General features: G+C 40.7%; 1 protein-coding gene and 1 long non-coding RNA gene across 3 annotated transcripts in view; one reads left to right on the plus strand and one right to left on the minus strand.

The window, feature by feature from the left end:
• The window catches only part of HS2ST1 (heparan sulfate 2-O-sulfotransferase 1), a 90,225-nt gene that overhangs the window by 23,088 nt on the left and 43,603 nt on the right, over nucleotides 1-23,534 (minus strand). For both annotated transcript variants that reach the window (XM_083620724.1, XM_083620723.1), the window contains exon 2: nucleotides 712-950. In XM_083620724.1, the coding sequence (XP_083476850.1) occupies nucleotides 712-950 (239 nt within the window). The remainder of the gene's footprint in view (nucleotides 1-711; nucleotides 951-23,534) is intronic.
• Nucleotides 1,746-23,534, plus strand: part of LOC310765608 — a 115,078-nt gene continuing 93,289 nt past the window's right edge. Inside the window, exon 1 of the long non-coding RNA XR_014549670.1 lies at nucleotides 1,746-1,803. This is a non-coding gene — a long non-coding RNA (uncharacterized lncRNA). The remainder of the gene's footprint in view (nucleotides 1,804-23,534) is intronic.

Below are 23,534 nucleotides of genomic sequence, written 5' to 3' on the forward strand. Positions count from 1 at the left end.
ATGAAGGAAAGAACATGATTTTGTGATAGGCTGAGTATAAAGGGCAAAGGAGAGACAGGGGTTAGAGAAAACCAGCGCTTTGCATCCTATCAACAGCCGTGTGGGAGGCATTATCAATTCATATAAAAATTAACTTAAGGAGAGAGGGGCTTTGGAGGAAAACACTGGAAATTTTGCCTTAATGTGTTCAGAAATCACTCAAGCTTACCAAGTGACAATATCTATATTATATTATTATTTAATTGAGTTCAATTAAAATACAAATTTAATAGTAAGTATGGTATCAGCATCTCCTGTTCTGCCAGGTTCTAAGTCAAGGGTAGTTAACAAGGTGCCATCCAGATGTTGTTTTTATGTATTTTACCTTTTATTTAGCAACATGTTAAAACCGTTTACTCAACAAAAGACCTCTAACTGATTTATCATGCACCTAAGTGATTAGAAAAAACTATTTGTTGGACTCCCATTGGCCCCAGTCATTACATTCAGTGGTGAGAGATGATGGGAACTGTAATCCAAAACATCTGAATTGCTTATTTTTGCTCTAAAGTAACAATTTTACTAAAACCTGTATGTTGTTGCTCTCTACTGGGTGTTACTGTCAAATGTTTCTTCATACTTGATACTTTACTTCTGGTGTACCAAAATACCCAACGTAAAAATAAAACAATTAAGGAAATGAAAGCTTATATCTTAACCAATGGAACCTACCTGATCTTGCAGAGACATCACAGGATTGTTCTTGGTTGTGTTGATATGCAGAACATGGTACTTGTTCCGTGCACAAAGATCGTATGCAATATTTGTGAAGGACGTGCTTGCAGTTTTAGGTACTCGATTATAAATGATCACCACATCATCATCTTCATCCAGAACAACATCTGACCGAAAGCCATCTATTGTGTGACGCTGCTCAATTTCTCGGACTTCGTGTTTTGCAATAGCCCTCTCTGTCAAAGGAAACAGAGTGCACAAACCATTTGATGAGCAAATTTTCATTCATTCATTTGACCAAATTTCAATTTAAACCTTTTAAAAATGTGGTGTTAAGATACAATGCCTGGGAACTTAAAAATGAAACCTCCATTAAGGGTTAACAAGAGTAAGGGAAGAAATATCTACGAGAAGACTTTTTCCACAGTAATTTCCCCCCCTCCACCAGCCAATCTAAAAATAATTGCTACAAAACATCTAGCATTTTGCAATGATAGATGAAATGATACTGCACATAATATGAATTTTACAGAACATTAGCTACTGACCATTCAGGGTTTAGTCAATTAATTGCAAAGAGGAACTGAAATTTAGATAAAACGGATGTTGTGCTTATTTTAATTAAGCCCACTCCCCTGTGTATGATATAACAATGAATGGCTTTGCAAAATCCAATTAGATATATTAATTGCAAGTCTGATAAGAATAGAAGTGGAAGCAGCTTACGACACGATCATCATTTTTTAAAAAAGGTGCAGAATGCCAATCTTGAATACAAAAACGTAGCAAAACAGAAGTGAACAAAGCAGGAGAGGCAACTGCAATCCTTGAACTGAACAGCAGATAAAACCTAGACAGCACACACTTCAGCTCAAGTCCACAACATCTTTCCATGTAATTGCTAACTGACCTTACCCCACAGCATAGCCAGTAGTTGAATTAAGTGCCCTTTTTAAATGTATGCTGGGCTGGTCGCTTCTGTCTGGCCTGAAAGCAGACTGCCTTGCCTTAATACTACTAATACAGTGGAACTTTGGGTTACAAACGCTTCAGGTTACAGATGCCGCTAACCCAGAAATAGTACCTCGGGTTAAGAACTTTGCTTCAGGATGAGAAGAGAAATTGCGCGGCAGCAGCGCGGCGGCAGCAGGAGGCCCCATTAGCTAAAGTGGTAACTCAGGTTAAGAACAATTTCAGGTTAAGAACGGACCTCCAGAACGAATTAAGTTCATAACCCGAGGTACCACTGTACTTGTTGCTGTCCAGCCATGCAACGCAAACTCAACATAGCCAAACTGATTAATGCTCTCTCTCTCAGTTGCCTTCCACGGCCACCATGCTTATAATAATAATCCCTCCAACTATTTCACATTCATTTAGCAAGCAAGGTGTACACAACAACTCTACTTTTCTATGTGCGAGTGCTTTGTATTAAGCTTAGCAGCAGAACAACAGTGAAATGGAATGCTTGAGGTATTAGGGACATGCCCATGGCTAGTTTGCAAGTAGGAAAAAGAGGAAACATTGCCTTTCTGTATTCATTTCCTCTTTGGGTGCCCTGTCCCATATTCAATTATGTATTTTTACTACATGCACACAACCCTGGCCTCTTATGGAAGGGCTGAATGAAAACACGAGGAGCTAACAAACAAAGCATATAGGTTTTGCAAACTAAAAGTCAACAGGAGCCTTTCTTGAAAATGGGTGGGGCGTGCAACAGACACAACTAAACATATGCAGCTAAATGCTCGATTACCTGATATGTTCAACATTCAAAATGTTGGAAGACCCAAAGTAAACCAACACACAAAAATGTCCATCATCATAATCCAGCAGGGTCCACAATATAAAATTAAATTCTAAAGGTTGAATTCTGGGCATTTTTTATGACCACCAGATGCTCAGACGACCAGCTGTCTTTCTTTGTCCTGCCCTTCCTGCCAGGTTTGCTCAACTCTTCCTGCAGCATTATATGCAAATTATTTAATTAGCTAACTGGCATAGTTGTCAAGAATATGCATAGGTTCATTCTTGATGTTAATTCAGCGCTACTGAATGATGTCAGACTCTCAAATCCTTGCATCTAAAAGCCTGTAAAGAAACACTCAGAAGAGCCAGAGCAGACTCCAACCACACTGTCTCAATATTCAGCTTGGCTCTATTCCATTTACAGGCTCTAAGCATATGAGATTAAAATATTCTTTTCCCCAAATTAAGGAGAAAAGTGCTAGACCAGACAATAAGAACTTGAGATATCCTAATTAATAGTTACCTGTACAACTTCATATCTGTTCCCTTAGGGCATATGAATTATGATAGGGTCTAATTACATGTGGGCCTTTTCTCTCCGTTACAGGATTTATCAGCATTTCAAACTAGGATATTCAGATTAAAAGAAAAGGCTTTTCACTTAAGCCAAAAAGATGTAATTGATACAAGCATGGGGAAGTAAAACACACTCTCTATAGGTCAGAAACCCTGGTACTTGTTTGTTTGTTTTTTAGCCTAATCTTTTGTCTTCCTGTCCTGTGCACACATATAAGCACACTGTTCATCTCCCTCCTTGGTTTCATACCTGTATGTTTATCCAAGATTTTACAGGTGAGTCAGGGCTGTCAGGACCTCAACATCTCCTAGATTTGTGTAAATAAATTCCACTTTGGCTTGTCTCAAAACTTCTTACCTCATGATTCCAGCCCTTTCCAACATCACGACATCTAATGTTCAAAATCATACACTGTTTTGTGGAATGCAAAAATCACAAGACCATACAATCACACACAACTTGGTCCATTCACCTAAACAAGAATTTGTTGGATCAATCAGGGAGGCGGGTCTAGCGTCATCTAGTCTAACATGTGGTCTCCAACAGCCATCATTCATATTCCTCTGGAAACTCATAAGCAAGATATTAACTTATATGATTATGGTGATTTCCCATATTCAGCATCTCGGCACCAGAGCAGAATATATAGGATCTATACCCACTGAAAGACTTAGTCCTTGTAAATCTGTCCATTCTTTAAGCCAGCTATACTTATGGCTGTCACATATGACATTTCTCAATGAAATTCCAGGTTTTCAAAAACACTGAGCCAAAAAGCCCATTCCCTCCTGGGTATGAATGTATTTTATGGAAGACAACCACACAACTATGCATAGATCTTGTGCTATTGAATGGGATTACAGCAAAAGGAGAAGGGGAGGGGAGAAAAGAGGAGGCTGGTGTTACTGAATATGGCTGGCAAGTAGGCACAGCTTGAAAATTTCCCTATGGCAAGCCAGATGGACATGAAATTGCTTTTAGAACTATTGGTGTTTTTTCTCAGTTTGACTATAGAAGCTCTGGTCGTACATTTAACCAAACTGGTATATCTGGGCACTTGGTGTTGGAAGGCTGAAGTTCAGGGTGAAAAACAGCCACACACCTGTGGTAGCTGCCCTCAAGCAACTAGTCGAGGTCCAATTCTCTTACATGGCTCAGCAGAGCTGCATGCTCTTTAAGATTAGGTTGCAAAAGACGACCTGCAACATTTAGGTGGGTACACACTCTTCCCTTCCCTGTCTCCTGGAAGGTGGAAAGACAGCTTCCCATTTTAAAGAGGGGAGCTAGGTTCCAAAGGAAGTATGTAAAACCCTTCCTACCACCTTTTTATGGGGATGGGGAGAGATAACAGCTTTACACACTACCCTCAATATACAACAGTGCATTAAAAATCAGCCATGTGTTCTGAAAACCATAGAAGGAAAAATACGCTATCTTCTCTCCCTACCCTCCAAGTTCTAAAGAGGAGGAAACAGCTTTGGCACTCCCTTCCAAAAACTGCTAATGAGACCCGCTCCAGCTGTAGACCAAAGAGCAGGAAGGAATAAAGGACATCCTACAGCTGTCAGAAAGCTCCTCTATTTCAGGGACAGCTTCACCAGGGAGTCAGTATGCAAGGTAAATTGCATTTGTTATCATTATTTGTATTCCACCTATCAGGATGCAAACCCTTCCAAGGTGGATTGCAAATAAAATCAAAACATATTAATAAAATCACAAGAAAACAGTATTAAAATGTAACAAGTCCTTAAAAACTATCCCATGGAGTTGTTGGTATCAGTCCGCCCAGGTGCTGTGGGGTGACAATCCAGCTGCAGCAGGTCCTGAGGTGTTGGGCAAAGCTTTATAGCAATAACAGCAGCTAATAGGGCTGAGCGAGGTCCGATTTGTAACATCGTGATATATCACCAGCTAAACATCATGATATACCAATATATCACAATGTCTGAAATGAGGATGGAACTATGCAGAGGCAAACGGAGTAACGTCCTGGCAACTGCTACTACTTAGGGGTCTAAAACTGATACATTTTTACTAACATATTGTTACAGCTGTTATTTTATAGTACAGAGCAACAGGGGCAGCAGGAATCATGAAAGACGTGATGACCTGCTTTGCGGTTTTCCCTATATCACAATTTTTTACATAGCACATGTACACATACAATGTGATTCACAATATATCACCATGCCAAATATTATAAAACCATTATCACGATGTGGACTTCAAATCGATTTTGGGCTATATATTGATACATCAGCTAACTCCAACTGCTCTCTCCTTGTCTCTGGCGGGCATTGCTTAAGCAAGTGAGGCAGGGGATGGCTTGCTAAGCTAATGATTAAAGAAACAAAACATTTTTTATGGTATTTTAAGCAAACAAACAAAAAAAACCTCTGTCAAGAAAGAAAGTTCTGTTGCTTCTCTAACAACAATATTTCCTTCAGAAAGTGGAATGACTTTTAATTCACAGACAAATAATTTGCAGAACCATGCTGCGTTTTGGATGAAAAAATGCTGGACTGGCTGAGAGGTAATGAGAAGAAACCCTTGGCATTATCAGCTTCTCTAGTGATGATGTTGGTTTCTACTTCATTCTGCCTATGGATTCAAATTATTACATACAGCAATCACAGCTGGGTTAACTTTCAAACAATCCCTGCCAAAGGATCACAATTTAAGATATTGTCTACAAAGAACAAGAGGGGAGGAGCAGGATAACAGTTCTAAATCTAAAGATGATAGGAAAAAATCCTGAGAGTCATGCATTTCAAATAATATGTATGGGAAGGAGATATTTATTCCTAAATCATAAAAACCATGTGCCAGATACAAGTGGGCAGTAGATCCTAGAAAAATTCCATCAAACACTAGGCAATGATATATGAAAATATGTGAATGAACTACCAAAGGTAGATTTAAATCACCTCTATTTGGTTATTCATTTGTTTTCTAAAGAAAAAAGAAAAAAAGACAGCAGAAAATGAACAGGAAGAGAATGCATGAAAAGGAGGAAGCTAAGAAAAATTGGAGGACATAATATGTAGTTCAAACAATGTGAAATAGATGGCATGAAACAATGATCACCAACGAAACAAAACTTAAAGAGTACAGAGGCACAAAGCAGCTCAAAATGAAGGGACTGACATGTAAATAGCTCAAGCTGAACGAGAGAAGATAATTTAAACCTCCAAAGGACAGAACAGTGAAGAATATAGTTGAGACAATAAGCGAAAAAGCACACACAGACACACATAGTTAACTGTAGGAAGTGAAAAGGGGGAAATAGATGCAGTGAGAAGCAAGTGGTTTAATTGTTCTCAATGTTGCTGTAAACTTTAAAGGAGGGGGGACTTCATATAGTCTCTTAAAGAAAAAGGACTAAATGATCAACTCAAAGTCATAGCCAAAGATTGTGAACAGGAACAATCAACACTGCAGTAGAAGACTCTAAAATAACACTGGCAAAGGAACTCCCATTGTTTGAGGCGCATTTTGTGACAGGGAATTTCAACAGCACAGCAGGGAATTTCAACAGCGCGAGCCGTTTCTGAGCTCTGGGCGCAGTACTGCGCCTAAGATTTCAGGAGGACCTTTTTCTGCCTCCCCACTTCCAGCTATTCTCCAAAGACTGGAGAAGAGACATCATAAGAATATTAGGGGAGGGGAAGGACTAGACCCTGTGAAAATGAACATAAGATTTTAGATGCAGTTCATTCATTTTCAGCACTGTATTCTTGATATAAAAAAGTGTGCCTGGACATTCCGTTGTTGCGTCCATAACCTCTGTTTAAGGTGCCATTTAGCTCCTAACTTTCATATATCAGTTTCTAACACTGCAAAGAAGTAGAAAATAAGCTGAGTACCAAATGTCTTGAAGTGACAGCAAAACTTTGGACCGTTATCCCCATGAAATAGGTGATACGGGTGAGCAAAGTCCAGCTTATGTCAAAGTAGTCAAGGTTTGTGTATAAGAACAATGAACATTCCCGAATGCCCCATTCCCGATAGTGTAACTAGTTAGAAGAAAGCTACCCAGACTTCACACTTCTTGGCAGCCTAGGCAGCCCTCTCAGGAGAAGACTTTCAGGAAAGCCACTCAGCTTGCAGTACAGAACAGCTGACACAGCAGCTTTCAGATTCAGCAACCTCCTTTTCTCAGCTAGAGCAGTGTACACAGTGTACAAGCTGCAAGTGTTGATTTTTCTACGTAGGAAAATAATCTGTTCAGTGTGTGCAGGTGCTCCCTGAGTTTGAGACATTTCTAACTATGTCACAGTTTCCCTAATGTAAAGCTATTCTTCTGCAGCCTGTGAGATGTCCCACTAACTAAGCTATCTTCAAGACTACGGAGCAGGGTTCAAAATTACCAGGCGCATTTTGCACCTAAGATTCTTGATTTGCGAGCACCTCCAAAAGCCTGCCATTTTTTGTGTCTGGCTGACACTCAAGGATTACTGAAATGTACGTGCTTTGAAGCCTCGAAGTATATGTTAAGGATAGGCAATATGTTAAGGAGTATAACAATAAAGAGTAGAGTGTTTTGAAAACTGAAGTATGGTACCAATATTTTTCTTGTAAACACCAAATTAAACATGCATTAACAATTTCTGCTAAAAATGTGACATTAACAATGTGTCACTTACATGAATTGCGTATTAGTTCATGCTTATCAAAATAATAAATAAAAAGTGTTGCTGACCCACCCCCACCCCCCCGGTGGCAATTAGGCATTCTGCTTTGGCGCCCACCACCCAGGTCCCAAGACAGGGTGAGCTCCCGTTGCTTGGTCCCTGCTCCTGCCAACCTAGCAGTTCGAAAGCACGTCAAAGTGCAAATAGATACATAGGCACCGCTTCGGCGGGAAGGTAAATGGCGTTTCCGTGCGCTGATCTGGTTCGCCAGAAGCGGCTTAGTCATGCTGGCTACATGACCTGGAAGCTGTACACCGGCTCCCTCGGCCAATAAAGCAAAATGAGTGCCGCAATCCCAGAGTCGTCCAAGACTGGACCTAATTGTCAGGGGTCCCTTTACCCTTTATCCTTTCCTACCCCAGTTTCTAACACTGCTACGGAGTACTTTTTTGCACCACAAAGAGGAAAAGGGCTGGATTATCAAGTGCAAAAATGCAGATTAATATTATCAGCTTTCATTGTGCACTTCAGTTAACTCCCTACCCCCACCCCAGTTGCAGACCACATTCCCACTGAAGTGATATGAAGGCCACCTAATGATGGGGTCAAAGCCAGTTGTGACTGGGGTCAGACCAAAATACCAAAGGGACACCCCTTTGGTATGTTTTTTCTCTTCCTTTCTTAGGCATCTCCTTTAACCTCATTTCTCCTTCTTGGCACCTGTATAAAATTTTGTTGAGTACCCTAGGTAGCCCTGGAGCCAGAGGGTTGCCTAACATTATGTGAAGTATTAGTTATTTAAGGAGAGCATAACCTTTTGAAGTTGGATGGTGAAATTTTCCAGATTTTAAAGGTGCTGAGTACTAAATGACTAATACTTTGCTCACTACTTCTGATGAGATACGTTAAGTTGGTAAATGGAATTTAAAATATTTCAGAATACACTGGAATATTTTACTTGTATTATTCAGAAACATCCATCAAATTGGAAGTTATTGAGCAGGTCAGGGTTCTTTTGCAATTGTCACGATGAAAATTTTCAACTCAAGGATATGATTTTAAAGTGAGATGCAACTAGAGAGGAAACACACATTCAAAGGGCACATGGTAATCCCTGGAATCAATCATTAGGCTTTCAGTCAGCCCAAGTGACTCCTAAAACTGTTGGAAGAGCCATACTAAATAAAAAGATTGCAAAAACCCAGTACTGTTAATACATCTGGCCTGTGACGCTAGTGCTATAAAAGTATAGTTTTGTCTGCAGAGCACATAACAAACTTAAGCGCTTATATCTTCCTACATGAATTAGAAACGATTCTGTTAGGACCAAAAATCCAGCCAATGCATTAGTCAGAGTGCATTGGACATTTGATAGGATGAAAAAAGCCCTTGTTTCAAATTCTCCATACTTCATCTGGGTGTGTTAGTATGCGGCATAACTCAAATAAAAGCAGTATTTTGCTTCACTTAAAAAAGGACTGCTCCTTTCAAAGACCTACTTACAAAAAAAATCTTATAAAGATATAATCTGCAGCTCAGAGTAGAGATGGATTTATGATAAAGATGATGAGATTACAGCTATTTCCAGGTCTATGAGCTGGATGCAATTTAGACTAAAGGATCACATTTGCTACACCACAACCCTCAAAATAAAACATTTTTTTTAAAAAAAATACATGACATTGGAACAAAAAAAGCCTCAGAAAGCCATTCAGATGTAATCCAAGTTCCAATGCAAAAAATGATTATGTTATTTTTTTCCCCTTTTGCAGTCATTAGGATTCGGTTTTTAATGGATCTGATTTTTAATTTCTATTTCACTGCATGATTTCTATACATTGGTCTCATTCAGCTCTGTGCTAGCTTAATTTGAATCTGAAAAACAGTGGATTGCATAAGAGATGTGTACAGACCTCTCTCATTCTTTACAATGGCCTCTTGGGTGTTGCATCTACCTTGGTGGCAGAAGGAAGGGTTGAGTGTATAAAACAACACTGTATTAAGATAAATGGGACCGACTTTGCACACAGGCACTATGCTCATCCCTGACAGGACTGAAGCAATGCCATTTAAAATTATATCTGCTCTTCCGCACTGTGTGTGTGTCTAAAATGCACTTAGATGCACATTTTGGCAGTAGTTTAGTATTTTTGAGTCTATTTTGTCCACAAAGGGACCATTTTGTAGTTTGTAGTAATGTCCTAGAAATGTGAAGTGCTTGTTTCTGATGCTGCTATGAGATTTCAGTTAAGAGTTCAATTTCTTGGATAAAAAAGCTGCAACGTATAGACTAGAAAGAAGATTAGAACACACAACCACATAGGATCAAATTCACATAGATTATAATGTGGACCTTTCCTAAAAGTCCTAGTGGCCATAACTGGATTATCAACAAAACTAGCTCTAGCTCACCTGAATTGTTTTGTATTCTTTATTTCTTTAAGGCTAGCTTACAGTGGTACCTCGGGTTAAGAATGTAATTGGCTCCGGAGGTCCGTTCTTAACCTGAAACTGTTCTTAACCTGAGGTACCACTTTAGCTAACGGGGCCTCCTGCTGCCACCGCGTGATTTCCGTTCTCATCCTGAAGCAAAGTTCTTATCCCGAGGTACTATTTCTGGGTTAGCGGAGTCTGTAACCTGAAGCGTCTGTAACCCAAGGTACCACTGTACCAGGAATACCGCAGATGATAGCAGTGTCTAAGCAGAAATTGTGTAAGTGTCTGGGAAAATCCGGATGTATGGCAACTTCCCCTAAAAATAGCTCGAAAACGTCCATGTTTGAAATATGGCAACCCTAGGGGACTTATGAGAAGCACATGCAACAGTAATACTGGCACTTTAAAAAACTACAGTGCCATGGCAGACGTATAATCTGCTGCAAGTCCACTGCTGGGAACAGCCACGATGGGATGGAAAATGTTTGGCAAGGCTGACTTCTCCGAAAAGTTATTTGCATGAATGACGTAAATAACTGGTTGGAAAGTGCCCTCTGCTCATGGAAAAGCTATTTTATATTGTGAACTGGAGTACTGTGCAAGAAAGGTGAAGCTAAATCCAAGTGTGTTCATCCACTTGCAGAAAAGAACGGGCAGATTCTTCTATGGAGCCTCTTAGGATTGAGTCAACTTTTACGCTACCACTTGTACAAGTGTCTGTGAGCAGCTATTTCCCTTCTGTTCATGATTCGTTGGATACAACCCCATGTAATTAAGCACTATCAAGAAACAAAACTGCCCTGGATCACATTAACAGCCAAACCCACTAGCAGCTAGTCTTCTACACTTAATTCTAGTATGCCCCTCCACCGAAGACATTAATGACTATTGTAGCCACTTTGCTATAAATAGCATTAGACTAATGAACCAGTATTTACTAACAATGTCCAAAGTGTTTATTTTCTCCAACAGCGAGTAAAAACATCTTTAGACGAGAGAGCAAATAGCATTGCTGATGATAGCCTATGCACAACAGAATTATTTCCACACTCCAGCAATCACACCTGGTGCTCTGTTCGACTGGTAAGCAAAGTCAGCTAAGACAACTCCAGCTGGGCCTCGATATCATTAAATACAATCTAATGCAGCAGCTGTCTGAAAATTAGAACTACTGATGCTGAAAACCTGCTAGGGTTTCATTAGCATCACATAATCCTTTTCAGGAATTCTACAATTTCTAAGATTGTATGAGCATACTGCACCCTACGGAATACACACACTGTACACTGGAAACCTCAAAAGGTTTAGCTTGCCATTCTAAAATAAAACCGTTATGCAATGCTAAAATCTGCTATGCTTAGTGATGTACGGCACCTTAATTTGAGCATCCTGTCCTGCAAGATGCATGGAGTTCCAGATTACATGGGGGTGAGCGAAGGGGGTTGCAGATTCCTGTGAAGCAGTGTTCGCCAAACTTGGGTCTCCAGCTGTTTTGGGACCAAAACTCCCATCACCCTTAGCTAGCAGGACCAGTGGTCAGAGATGATGGGAATTGTAGTCCAAAACCACGTTTGGAAGCACACTGCTGTAAAGGTTCATTCAGTGGTCATCCATACATAAACAATCCCATGTGTGTGAATGTGCAGAGGCATGGAACCTTCTTCGGTTCTAGGCTTGGGTGGGGAGCCTACTAGGGTATACTATAAAAAAGGTAAAGGACCCCTGGACCGCTAAGTCCTGTCAAAGGCGACGATGGGGTGCAGCGCTCATCTCGCTTCAGGGCAAGGGAGCCCATGTTTGTCTGCAGACAGCTTTTCCAGGTCATGTGGTCAGCATGACTAAACTGCATCTGGTGCTCCGTCACACAGTTTCGAACCGCCAACCTTCCAATCGGCAAACCCAAGAGGCTCAGGGGTTTAGACCACAATGCCACCCACATCCCTTTTTAGACCTGCTATCCTCCCATCATCCCCTATGGCTGACCATGCCAGCTGGGCTGATGCAGGTAGAGTCCAGCAATATCTAGAAGGCTACAAATCCTCCACCCTTGCTCTAGGAGTAAGGTATATCCACCCTCCCCTTCAGGTCTTCTTGCTCAGTTATTTTCCTTGCTGCTGTGCAATCAGAAAGACAACGCTGTGATATTACAGAAACAGCAACTAATTCTGTATTTGACAGTTTCATTTACATACTCTATATAGTCCCTACCGCCATGCAATCTAATACATAACTCCCAAACTACTTATTTACTGAGGGCTTCTGACAAGGACATTAACATTTAACAACATATAGCGTCTGTGGTGAGGCTTTTATGCCATGTGGGAGTATGTAAGTTAATGACTGGGGGAAGCTGCTTTCCATTCTTGCTGATGTATATGTCTCACATCAGGAAGGTTGACTCTTGGGAAGGGCAACTGAAAGCACTAAGCATGGTCACTGGATGAAAGACTGCAATGCTACACCAAGAGCGGCTACCTGGTGAACCTTTCCTGACGATTGTGCAATGAATGTGCAGAGGCCATGTTCCTCTCAGCAGCACACTGTACGTTTGCATTGAAACCATGCTAGAAATTGCAAGTGGGGCTTTGGAATTAGTAGGTCTTCAGCCCAAAGAGCATATGAACCAGCTGCATGCAGAGGATTCATTGCATAGAGAAAACCTGGCTGGGAGAGCATTACTCACCACAGGCAACCAGGCCAGCTACTAAATCAGAAGCCAGGATTTGTAACATTTTACATTCAGAAGGGAGGTGTTGTATGAATTGTTCTTAGCAATGATTATCTAATGTTAACCATATGCAAACAGGTTATTCTACTTCCCAATTTCAGAAATAAAAAACAAACTATAAAGTTTTATTTCTTTTCATTTTAAATATTTTTATTGATATGTTAACAAGCACAAACACAAGAATAAAAAATGCTACAAAGATTTCTAAAATATTCACTGTTTCCTTATTAGCAAATGATGCTTTTTGATCTGCAAGACACATTTTTGCTCAACTTAGGAAATGCAGTTCATCTGAAAGCTCTTTTTAGGCACATATTTCATACTGGAAAATTCTATAGACATGAAACTGTACCATTCTTTCCCTGTGGCTTTTTAGAAGCATAGTAACAGCCTATCACAAACTCATTTATACACTTCTTGTTCTTTTCTTCTCCTCCTGTCATTACTGCTTCTTTATTTTTTTCTGTTCAAAGTGACTGCAATGGTTGTTTGCTATAAAGCTGCTGGATTCTCTCAGCTCAGCCAGAATCAAGCCAATACTATATTTTCTAACAGAAATGCCATCATACACAGAATCTCAGATGAACCTGATCAAAAGAATAATTAGCGGTGAGGAAGGAGCTCTCCAAAACGTCACTGTATCTCACACTGACAAGATGTAAAGTCTCACAGGACGAGAGATTGTTTTTTGACAAACGGACAGTGCCCAAAGAGGGAAAGGGTTTAAAGAGCAATATTCTAGGTATGCAGATGAAATGCATTTGTAAAGGAATGTACTCCAGCTGGTAACAGTGAGTGGATGCTCATAAGAGCTTCTGGGAGTTAATCCAGTTCAGTGCCAGATTAAGCTTCTAATTAAAACAGTCTTCCCTGTCTGCATAAGATAATACTTTTGGCTGAAAACCAGTTCCCTTCTCTCTCTCTCTCTCTCTCTCTCTCTCTCTCTCTCTCTCTCTCTCTCTCTCACACACACACACACACACACACACACACACTTGAATACAGCTTGATCAACCAAAGTATCAACATTAAATGCTTTAGCTGTATTTTGGCAGGGATTGGCAGTATGCTCTATGTCCATGTATGCAGAATTAAACAGACTGAATACCAGCAGAAAGAAAAGTCCTACTGTAAAGACAACCAAACAACGCTAGAGTGCATATTCATGTGTGAATGTGAGGACCTACTTTACTGCTTCCGTCACAGCCTCAAGCTATGGGTCAGTGGAGTTCTTCAGGATGGTCTGTAGGCTGCTGATGCCTATATCAGCAGATGGAGTCTAGGACACCTCAGAGACCCTAAAAGGTAAAAGTACTCCTGACCATTAGGTCCAGTCATGGCCGACTCTGGGGTTGTGGCGCTCATCTCGCTTTATTGGCCGAGGGAGCCGACGTACAGCTTCCAGGTCATGTGGCCAGCATGACTAAGCTGCTTCTGGCAAACCAGAGCAGCACACGGAAACACCGTTTACCTTCCCGCTGGAGCGGTACCTATTTATCTACTTGCACTTTGACGTGCTTTTGAACTGCTGGGTTGGCAGAAACAGGGACCGAGCAACGGGAGCTCACTCCGTCGCGGGGATTCGAACCACCGACCTTCTGATCAGCAAGTCCTAGCCTCTGTGGTTTAACCCACAGCGCCACCCGCGTACCTATCTGAGACCCTATCTGAGGACAATTTTTTGCCACTGTAGTGAGAGCCAGATGCCATGGCTGATGCAGCTCTGAATGAGTTTTCCAATTCTCCTCTGAAATCACCATGCAGATTCTGTGTCCTGTCTCTGGCCACAACCAGTTTGAGTGTTATAGTCCTGATAGAAAAGATGTTCCCAAACTTCATTAAGGTGGTCCTCAGCATGTCCCCATCAAATAGTTATACGGATTTTAATTATCTTTTTATTCCTTCTTTTCTTATATTTTATTTCGCTGTGTTACATTGCAATTACAATTTGCTACAACGTGCAGAAAAATCAATAAGTGGTCCACCAAAACACTCAGCAGTTTTCAAGTCGTTTGGGGTGGGGTGGAAAGTCAGGAAACAACTGTGTTAAGAGCGTTGGCATGACCAAGCAAGCCAATCTTCATGTGCTTCTAAGTGTTCGGTTCATTTAAGATTAGACACAATGAATGTCAACTGAATCAACCAAATCAAGAGGTAGCCTTACATACTGCTAAATGAAGGATTATGCACAGCAGAGTGACAGTAAATATGCAAATTTAAACAGTGAGACTATGTCAAGATGCCATTCCTATGATATTCTCATACTATGATCTTCTTAAACAAGAGGGAAAGAAGCATAACCTAGGTGCCTCATCACTGCATAAATATCTGCTCCTATTTAGACTTTCTAAATTTAAGGTTTTATTTTATGCAACCGAATTAATCTCTTTCCCACAGCAGTCAAGACAATGAACTCTCACATTAACCCATTTCTAATACAGTTGAGAATCCCCTGCTTTCTACAAGGAAATAATATGTATGCTACTTATATAAACAAGTGGTTCATATCAGTAATATTGAGTCATTTAGAAATACTGTCCATAATTTGATTTCACTTCATGGATATGCTGTGGAGAAATGGAAGTGGCAGAATGGGAACGGAACCAAGGTTCATCAAGGGTCATACTCTGAAGGTTAAATTAGGGTGAGGGTGGGGATAAGCTATTTCACATCTCACAATTATAGCAATATTTTCAGCACAGGCACTTTTTTCGAAGCAGAGCTTGCTTCTCAGCAAAAGGCTTGCCGACCAACATTATTATGACAATTTTGTCGTGATTACACTTCAATCAATACACAATCTCAAATCACAGTCAAACAGAGAAAACCAAAATTTCAGAAGCTTGTTGTGATGACACCTCAACTGCAAGCTGACATGCTGTCATATCAACTGCAGGCACAGCAACACTGAAAGAAAAGCACAGGGATTGGATGAACTCTGCAGAACACACTCAGGAAAGGTGCCACAAATGACCACTAAATTCTGCCATGATATGACCTGCTACAAACAGGACCACAAAAATGGCCCCCTTTATCATCATGCAAATACTATCTTCCCAAATCCAGCTCTTTCAGTTAAAAATGCCCCCTCCATTCTCTCCCCCCTTCTCTGAAGCACTGCCTGCAGTCTTCACTAGATAGCAGAAGTGTGTTGTCCCCCAGCACTGGTTGATATCACAACACGCAATGAAATTTTGTCTTGATGAGAGATGATAGAAAATGTTACAGTAAAGGTGACCTTGGGTACAATCTGAAAGTGCAAAGATTTTGAGGAGGTGAGAATGACAACTCCTTTCCTCCCTTCCCAGCTGTGTGTCCTAGAAGCATGCAAATGATTCTGCAGCGCTAAAACAAGAGACACGAAAGTGTTGGATGTATTTCCTAGAAAGGCAAAGAGGTTACCCAAAGAGTACACATCCTGCACAGATAGGAATGTGTAAGACCAGCCATTTCAGTGGGTATTCTGGCTGTGTGAACAGTAACATATTACGCAACTGAAAGAATCTGAAAAGCATTTCAGATTTCAAAAGAAAATGACAAACAAGCATTTGTCACTTTTCCACCTCAAAAGACTAGAACAGAGCTTTAGTTTCAATCTAAGTGTCAGGGAACTGCCATCAGTGCCGGAGGGAGAGAGCAAAAGCCAGAGGGATTCCAGAGAGCGTCCAGGGATCGGGAGAAGCAGCCCATCTTCTGGGGAAGAGAATCAGCATAGCACCAGTGGAGAAGGGGGGCAGATGGGGGAAGCGGCGAGGCGGTCCCATGACTCCTTGCCTGGGACCAGCAGGGAGAGTAGGGGTCCTCCGTTGCCCACGCCCTCCTTGCGCAGAAGGCTTTCGCGCAGAGAGAGTAGGAGGAGACTAGGCGTCAAAGAGCTTCTTTGCTGGAAGAAGTTTAAGAAACGCCCACTGACGGATTCTGCCAGCGATTGAGTCAGCCACGGGTGAGTGGCTGTCCGGACAGAAAAGGTTCACTTTGGCAACCCAGCCAGGTGTTTGCACCCAGCCGGGGAGATAAGCACTGGCTTACGCACGAGCAACCCCTAGAACCATTACACTAAGGATCTAATATATATATATAATATCTGCAGTGAACCTTGCAAACTAATGATTTAGTTAACTGCCAAATTTTGACAAGCAATCGACATATACATCTGGTCCAAGTTACAAACATTATTCCCACTGAAAAACACCCAGAGAACCTTCTGTGTTTATTAAGCATTCTATTTATTTATTTATTTATTTTATTTCTATACTGTCCTTCATCCGAGGATCACAGGGCAGTTTGCAATATAAAAACACAAAAATACATTACCATAGTAACAAAAACAAAATACAATAACCCCACATATTTATTTATCAAATAGATTATATTCCACAAATGCAACATGAACAAATCATCAGTATCTATTTTTCCCATTGATTGAACAGGATGATGGAGATCAGAACACACACCAATTAGACCACCAAAATCTACCTATCAGCTTGCTTAATGAAATTCTAAATATTGTTATAATATTGATAAATCAAGTAATGAACACTTCAGTTTCTGCAGCATACAGACTACAAAGTACACTTCTTTCTAACGCTAGGTTTTTGTTCTGTTTTTTGAAGCGGCAACTGTTTTAAAGACAGTTTTTGAACCTGGAAGCAAACAGCACAGATAGAGCTGATATTATTGAGATGTAAAAGAGTATCAAACTCTACTTCGGTCTTAAATAGTTGAACTGATGGCATTAAGGCTCTTCCACTTATTTTAGAAATAATTTCATCTATTTTCTCTTTCTTCATAACTGCAAGTTTCACCTGCTTATTCCACCTCATTTAAAGAGAGTCCAAAATATCTTAATGCATACCAACATACTTTGGTGGAATCTACACACATATAAAAAAAATGCTGTGAAAATGCTTTTTAAAAAAAGTTTTGAAAAATACATTGAATTTGGCATAACTCACTGTCACCATCTAGTGTCACATTTGTATATTGCGCTTTACAACACATTTAAAACGTTTTATTTGCAGCTGTATTGCTGAGTCCTTTGTTGGTTCATCAGGATTCGTGAGGTTATTTGCCGATGGAGGACTTATAAAACCATAAGTTTGTTTGTTTTTACAGTTGCTTATGATCATGTGGTAAATTGGGTGGAAGGAATATCAAGGGCTGCTGGAACTTTTGTGTCACTCCCCCATGTGATGAAGCGCCAAACTGCAGGTGGCAGGCTTCTTAGGGAAGAAACTCAGAAAATGACTTTGTCCATCTGGCTGACCGCTGCGTCTTTCTGAGCCACTGATACTCGCATGAGCAATAAGGTCATCCAGAGCTCTGGTGTGTTCCTGTATTTTGGCCTGTCCTCAGCTCTTTAGTTCTGACTCCTGATTCGTTCCTGGCTCTTGCCTCAAGGCTTATTCTTCTGCCTTGCTCACTGGTTCCAGCCACTGGCTTGTCTCGCAGTTCCTGGTTCCCAACACATTTCAGACTGCAGACATAATTTATTTGGTAATGTTTCCTCTCACAATATCATGTTAATTCCCCAAAGCTGGTAACTGAAATTCCATTTGTCACATTCTCAGAAGAATGCGAGTGTGTAAATAGTATAGCTGGATCCTGATACAGCCCCCCCCCCAACACACTTATCACTTCATCAAGTATAGATGAGATTCATATTCGTAACTGCATCAATATTTAACTCTTAAAAAACTGAACTGGCTTTCCAACCACATCAGTTGATATTTTGGTTTACAAGGGACTTCAAATAAAGCCATTGTTTATGATTATGTAATGCTTTTGTTTGGAAGGGGGAAATCCATTTTAATGCTTGCTTTAAACCAGGCATAGGCAAACTCGGCCCTCCAGATGTTTGGGGACTACAACTCCCATCATCCCTAGCGAACAAGACCAGTGGTCAGGGATGATGGGAATTGTAGTCTCAAAACATCAGAGGGGCTGAGTTTGCCCATGCCTGCTTTAAACATTGTTCATGCCGTTTTATTCAATATTTGCTAGGGTGGAGTAAACTAGGAATCAATTTCAGAGAAAAAAATGCATTTCCTTCCTTAAAAGAAAATATGTACTACAAATCAGTGCTTTATTATCATTATTATGTGTTAAATTTTGATACCACCCTTCATCTGAGGATCATGGGGCGCTTTACAATATAAAAACACAAAATATGTTCATGAGGAATATATGGCAAGGAAGAGCACAATAAAAAGAAATGTAATGGCGCTGTCTAGCCCTAACAGAGCTCATGAACTCAGACTAGCCATCTTTCAAATCTGTCAGAGGCAAGCATTTGACAATCTTTATTTCCCATCTAGATTCTAGAGACTAATTTGTTAGATATCTTTGTAGTAGAAATGTATGAAGCTAGCTGATAATCTGCACTCAGTTCTATTTTTTAAGCCTGTTGTTTTTTTTAATTCAGAACTGATAGACTTTGACCCTTGAATAAAGTACCAGATCTAGAAACAAGAAAGGATTATTAGATATAAATCGTATGGGAGGTATTTGCATATAATTATTGTAACCAGATCACCACTAGAGGGAGTGTAAGATCATGCTTCCCTGCGATACCTTTTGAGGTCCAACCAGGCAAAAATATTTGTAGTTTTTAATCATTGTTGAACAGAATTGCTCTATGGACTGATACTTCAGAACATCATTTTCAAAATATTTTCCACCTCAGAAAAAGGCATCAATGTTAACTTCGGTACAGAGTAACCCTTTCTACAAGACAAATTAAGAGGGGGTTTTTGTTTTGTTTTTCGCTGTCAGGAGAATAAGGGGGACACTACCCTACAAAACACCAGGTTGACCTGGCAACACGGCAGCAAAAAAGAATATTTTTTGGAGGGTGGATGCTGGGTGGATCGGGGGTCTGCAGAGTAGCATGGCAGCAAAAGAAAAGGTTCAATGCCTGTGTGGGACAGCTGCATATTCCTGCACTGCAGTGGGTGGGACCAGATGATCCTCAGGGTCCCCTTCCAACTCCACAGTTCTATAATTGCAGTCTAAAACTAGCTGTGGTTCCTGGGAAGTGAAAACTCTGTGCAAAATGAAAAAATAGGCTCCATATTCTGTGTGGCAGACCTATGCCTCTTAAAGAGGCTCGGAGGTAGGAGGAGCTGGAAGGTAGCAGTGCCGCAATCTGAATGACAGTCGTTAGGAACAGAAGGCAAGACTTGAGAAATGGAAGTCTTAGCGGACATCTGTCTTGGCTTGGATGCGCTCTTTGGTAATGCCATAGTAGAACACTGCGGAGTAAGATATGGAAAAGTGGGAGCTTTGCTGAGAAAACATGGTAGAATGAGCCCAACAGAGCAAAGGACAACTTACAGGAGCTGTGGGCAAGTACTGTTTTGTAGTAGCTCATGTTGGAAGAAAACATGAGACTGACATGACCCAAAACTGCCCTTCTTCCACACCCCGTGAATTGCTCCATCCTCCTGGATAACTATGAGGTTGCTCCCTTTTCTATTCTTCCCGCCACCCTTGGCTCTGAAAACCACAACCTCCCCTGTTTCCAAGAGATCTCCTCACCCTTCAAACTGACTATCACCTTCCCTGTCAGCAGCTACACCGCTTTCCCAGTATCAGATATTAACACACACTGTGCAGATTTCAATATCCCATGACTGAATCTGAACCGACACAATAATTTCCAGATATCTGCAATATCAGTGACAGGACTCAAGCTGAGGGAGTGGGGTGGCACAGGCAGATGCAGGAGTTTTAGCCCATTATGACATATGATCATCAAAAGCAGAGAGCCATCTGACATGATGATTACAATACTTTTGTGACTCAATAGCTTGCACCAAAAAGAAAGGAAGCTGTTGTTCAATACAGCTGAATTCTCTTGGAAAGGATGGAGAAAATGGAACACTTATAGCTCTATGTAAAAAGCAGAGAGCCAGGGAAAGGTTTTTAGAGTTGAATAAGCTCAGTAAGACGGCAGAGACCTGAAAATGCCATCTCTTGCCCATCGGCGTTATGCAATCACTTGTCTCCGCCTTTTTCCTGTAGCTATTGTCACAGAACAAGCACAAATGCTTTCACTGAGAAGCCTAGGGAATTTTGGAGGAATGGCCAGGCTTTACATGTACAACGAATTAGACTAGAAAAATCTTTCAGTCTGGGGTACTTCAGGGTAACGACATTAGTGTTTCCTTAATGGATTGTATTTTAATCATTACCAATCCGTGCATCCAGAGAAACGGCGTGCAATCTGAAAGCCTGGAAGTAATAAGGCAGCATTTCAGCACTAAGTACTACTCCAAATCCTAACCTCCGGATTTTGGGGAGGTGATGCTCACTGTGGGCATTTAAAGATGCTGCAAAAGGCAGAAGAAGGATGTAGGAATTTTCACTGATCTTCCTTGGGCAGCCAGTCATAAGCGCTAGTAGATGAGAAGTTTCAAGTTAGGAGTATCTGGCACAACCCAGATGATCCTTGGGGTCCCTTCCCACTCTACAACTCAATGACTCTATTATTCTAACCTGTAGTTAATCACAAATGGATGTGACAGCTCTCCAGCTCCTCTTGGCCTTGTCAGAAGGAAGGAGTGCATGGCCTCAAAATTGCTGGGGTTCATTTGCATGTCAAAAGAACATGGTTTGTCCTGGTGTCCAAGCCGGATTAGTGTCAAAAGTGAATAGATACATCTACTTGGAAAAAGATTCCAATACTGGAAAAAAGAGGGCAGGACAGCTAATGGAATGTGAAACAATGTGATGTGTAATGTTTAAACATTAGTGCCACTGCTCTGTGGGTTCAGCCCATACCATTAATGTTGCATTTTAAGAGTCCCACTCTTTGGACCAAGCAACATAAAATATTTGCATCAATCTGGTAAGCTCCAGGCTTGTGTGCGTATACAGTATTTGCATTTTAGACTGCATTAACTACCTTCAGTAGCACATTAGGGGACTGCCCTTAGTCAGCAGGAGAGCTTGAGGCAAGCAAAGAAGGCAGAACTGAGACGAAAAAACATGAACAGGAGTACAGTTAGCTGAAGAAAATTGTTTTAAAAGGCATTGTTAACAGAAGCCAACCTTCAAATTAAATTATCTATTTGCTCTGAAAGTGAAAGCCAGTAAGCAAGACTACATAAAAACTCAAAAACAGACTAGAAGTTCCATTCTGGACATGATGCGTCTGAGGAGTTGGCAAGTAATGGATGAAGTCATAGATAAGAAAAGAGGAGGAAAGGGTCAGGGTAGAATAGCAGGGCTATGTCAGCCTACCACACATTAATTTACGAGGATGAATCATTGGGATGTTAATAGCTCCTTAGTCCTGCTCCATAGAACTGATCTGTAATAGAGCATTCTTCTGGTTAAGATCACGGTCATTAATTTCACATAGTTTAAATATAGCATGACTAGTTTGTTTGTTTCTTCAGAGGACAAGCTACACTCTGTAGACAAAATCTTCTTGTGTGTTCCTCAGGAATACAGGAAACTTACGAAACCCAGAAATATTATCGTTCTTGACTTCTACAGTGCAGATTGTGTTGCACCAAAGGTGAAATGTTCAGAACACAGACCAAGTGTTGTTGATTTTTAATCCAGAAAAACACTCTTGGAATTAATCTCGAAGATCCTAAAATCACTAGCCTATAAGTGAAGAGCATAGGGCTCCTTCAAGGTCTGTCAATATAAATAGTTTAGTAGCCTGATCTAAATGCAAGTACCTAAAGCATGTTTTAATTTTTTTAAAAAAATCTAAATGAATTTGTTTAACTGATACATTTCCTGCAAAAGCTTATGTACTAATTGGTTGCTATAACATTTGCTCTTGTTGCTGTAACATAAACATTTTAAACTAATAGTCTATATATAACATAAAAGCATAATTCAAACCTTTACACACCACATATGCTTGAGGCCAGAGAAGAGTTTCCCTGTCTGCTCTTTCCTGCTGTAGCCACTTGTGTCCCCTAGGCTGCTTCTGAAGGTCAAGGGGGCTTCTAGAAAAGTGGTATATAGATGGGAGATTGCTTATATTCCTCTCTTGCAAACAATGGAACTACCATCACTTTGTACCCATGCAGTGGTCCACAAACCTTTTGCATTATCCAATGGCACTATTAGCTCGTGTTAATATTTTGAATTGTAAACCATCCTAGGATGCCTTGACAGCAGTGTTAGAAGCTGAGATACGGAAGCTAGGAGCTAAATGGCACCTTAAACCAAGGTTACGGATGCAACAACGTAACCTCTTTTTTATAACAAGATTACAGAGCTGAAAATGAATGAACTGCGGCTAAAATATTATGTTCATATTCCACACGATCTAGTCCTTCCCCTGCCCACCCCATAATATTCTTAAGAGGGTCTCTTCTCCAGTCTTCAGAGAGTGACTGGAAGTGGGGAGGCAGAAAAAAGTCCTCCTTTCCTTCCACGCTGCAGTTTTAATGGGAAACCTTAGGCGCGGTACTGTGCCCAGAGCTCAGAAACAGCTCTCGCGAATGAAATTCCTTGTCGCAAAATGTGCCTAGGACAATGTGAGTTTCAAAAACTGCTTGACAGAGAGGTGGTATATCACTATATTCAACAAATAATAAATCTATAGACAAGGTGAAATTTAAAACCCACCTTGGCTCACTGTACACCTCACCGAGCAACATCACCCAAGGACTAAACACCGATAATGTTCCAGAAACAGTTGTTTGCAATTAATAGGCAGGACTCC

This window comes from Podarcis filfolensis (genome assembly GCF_964270895.1).
Source record: "Podarcis filfolensis genome assembly, chromosome: 6".
NCBI classification, from domain to species: Eukaryota; Metazoa; Chordata; class Lepidosauria; order Squamata; family Lacertidae; genus Podarcis; species Podarcis filfolensis.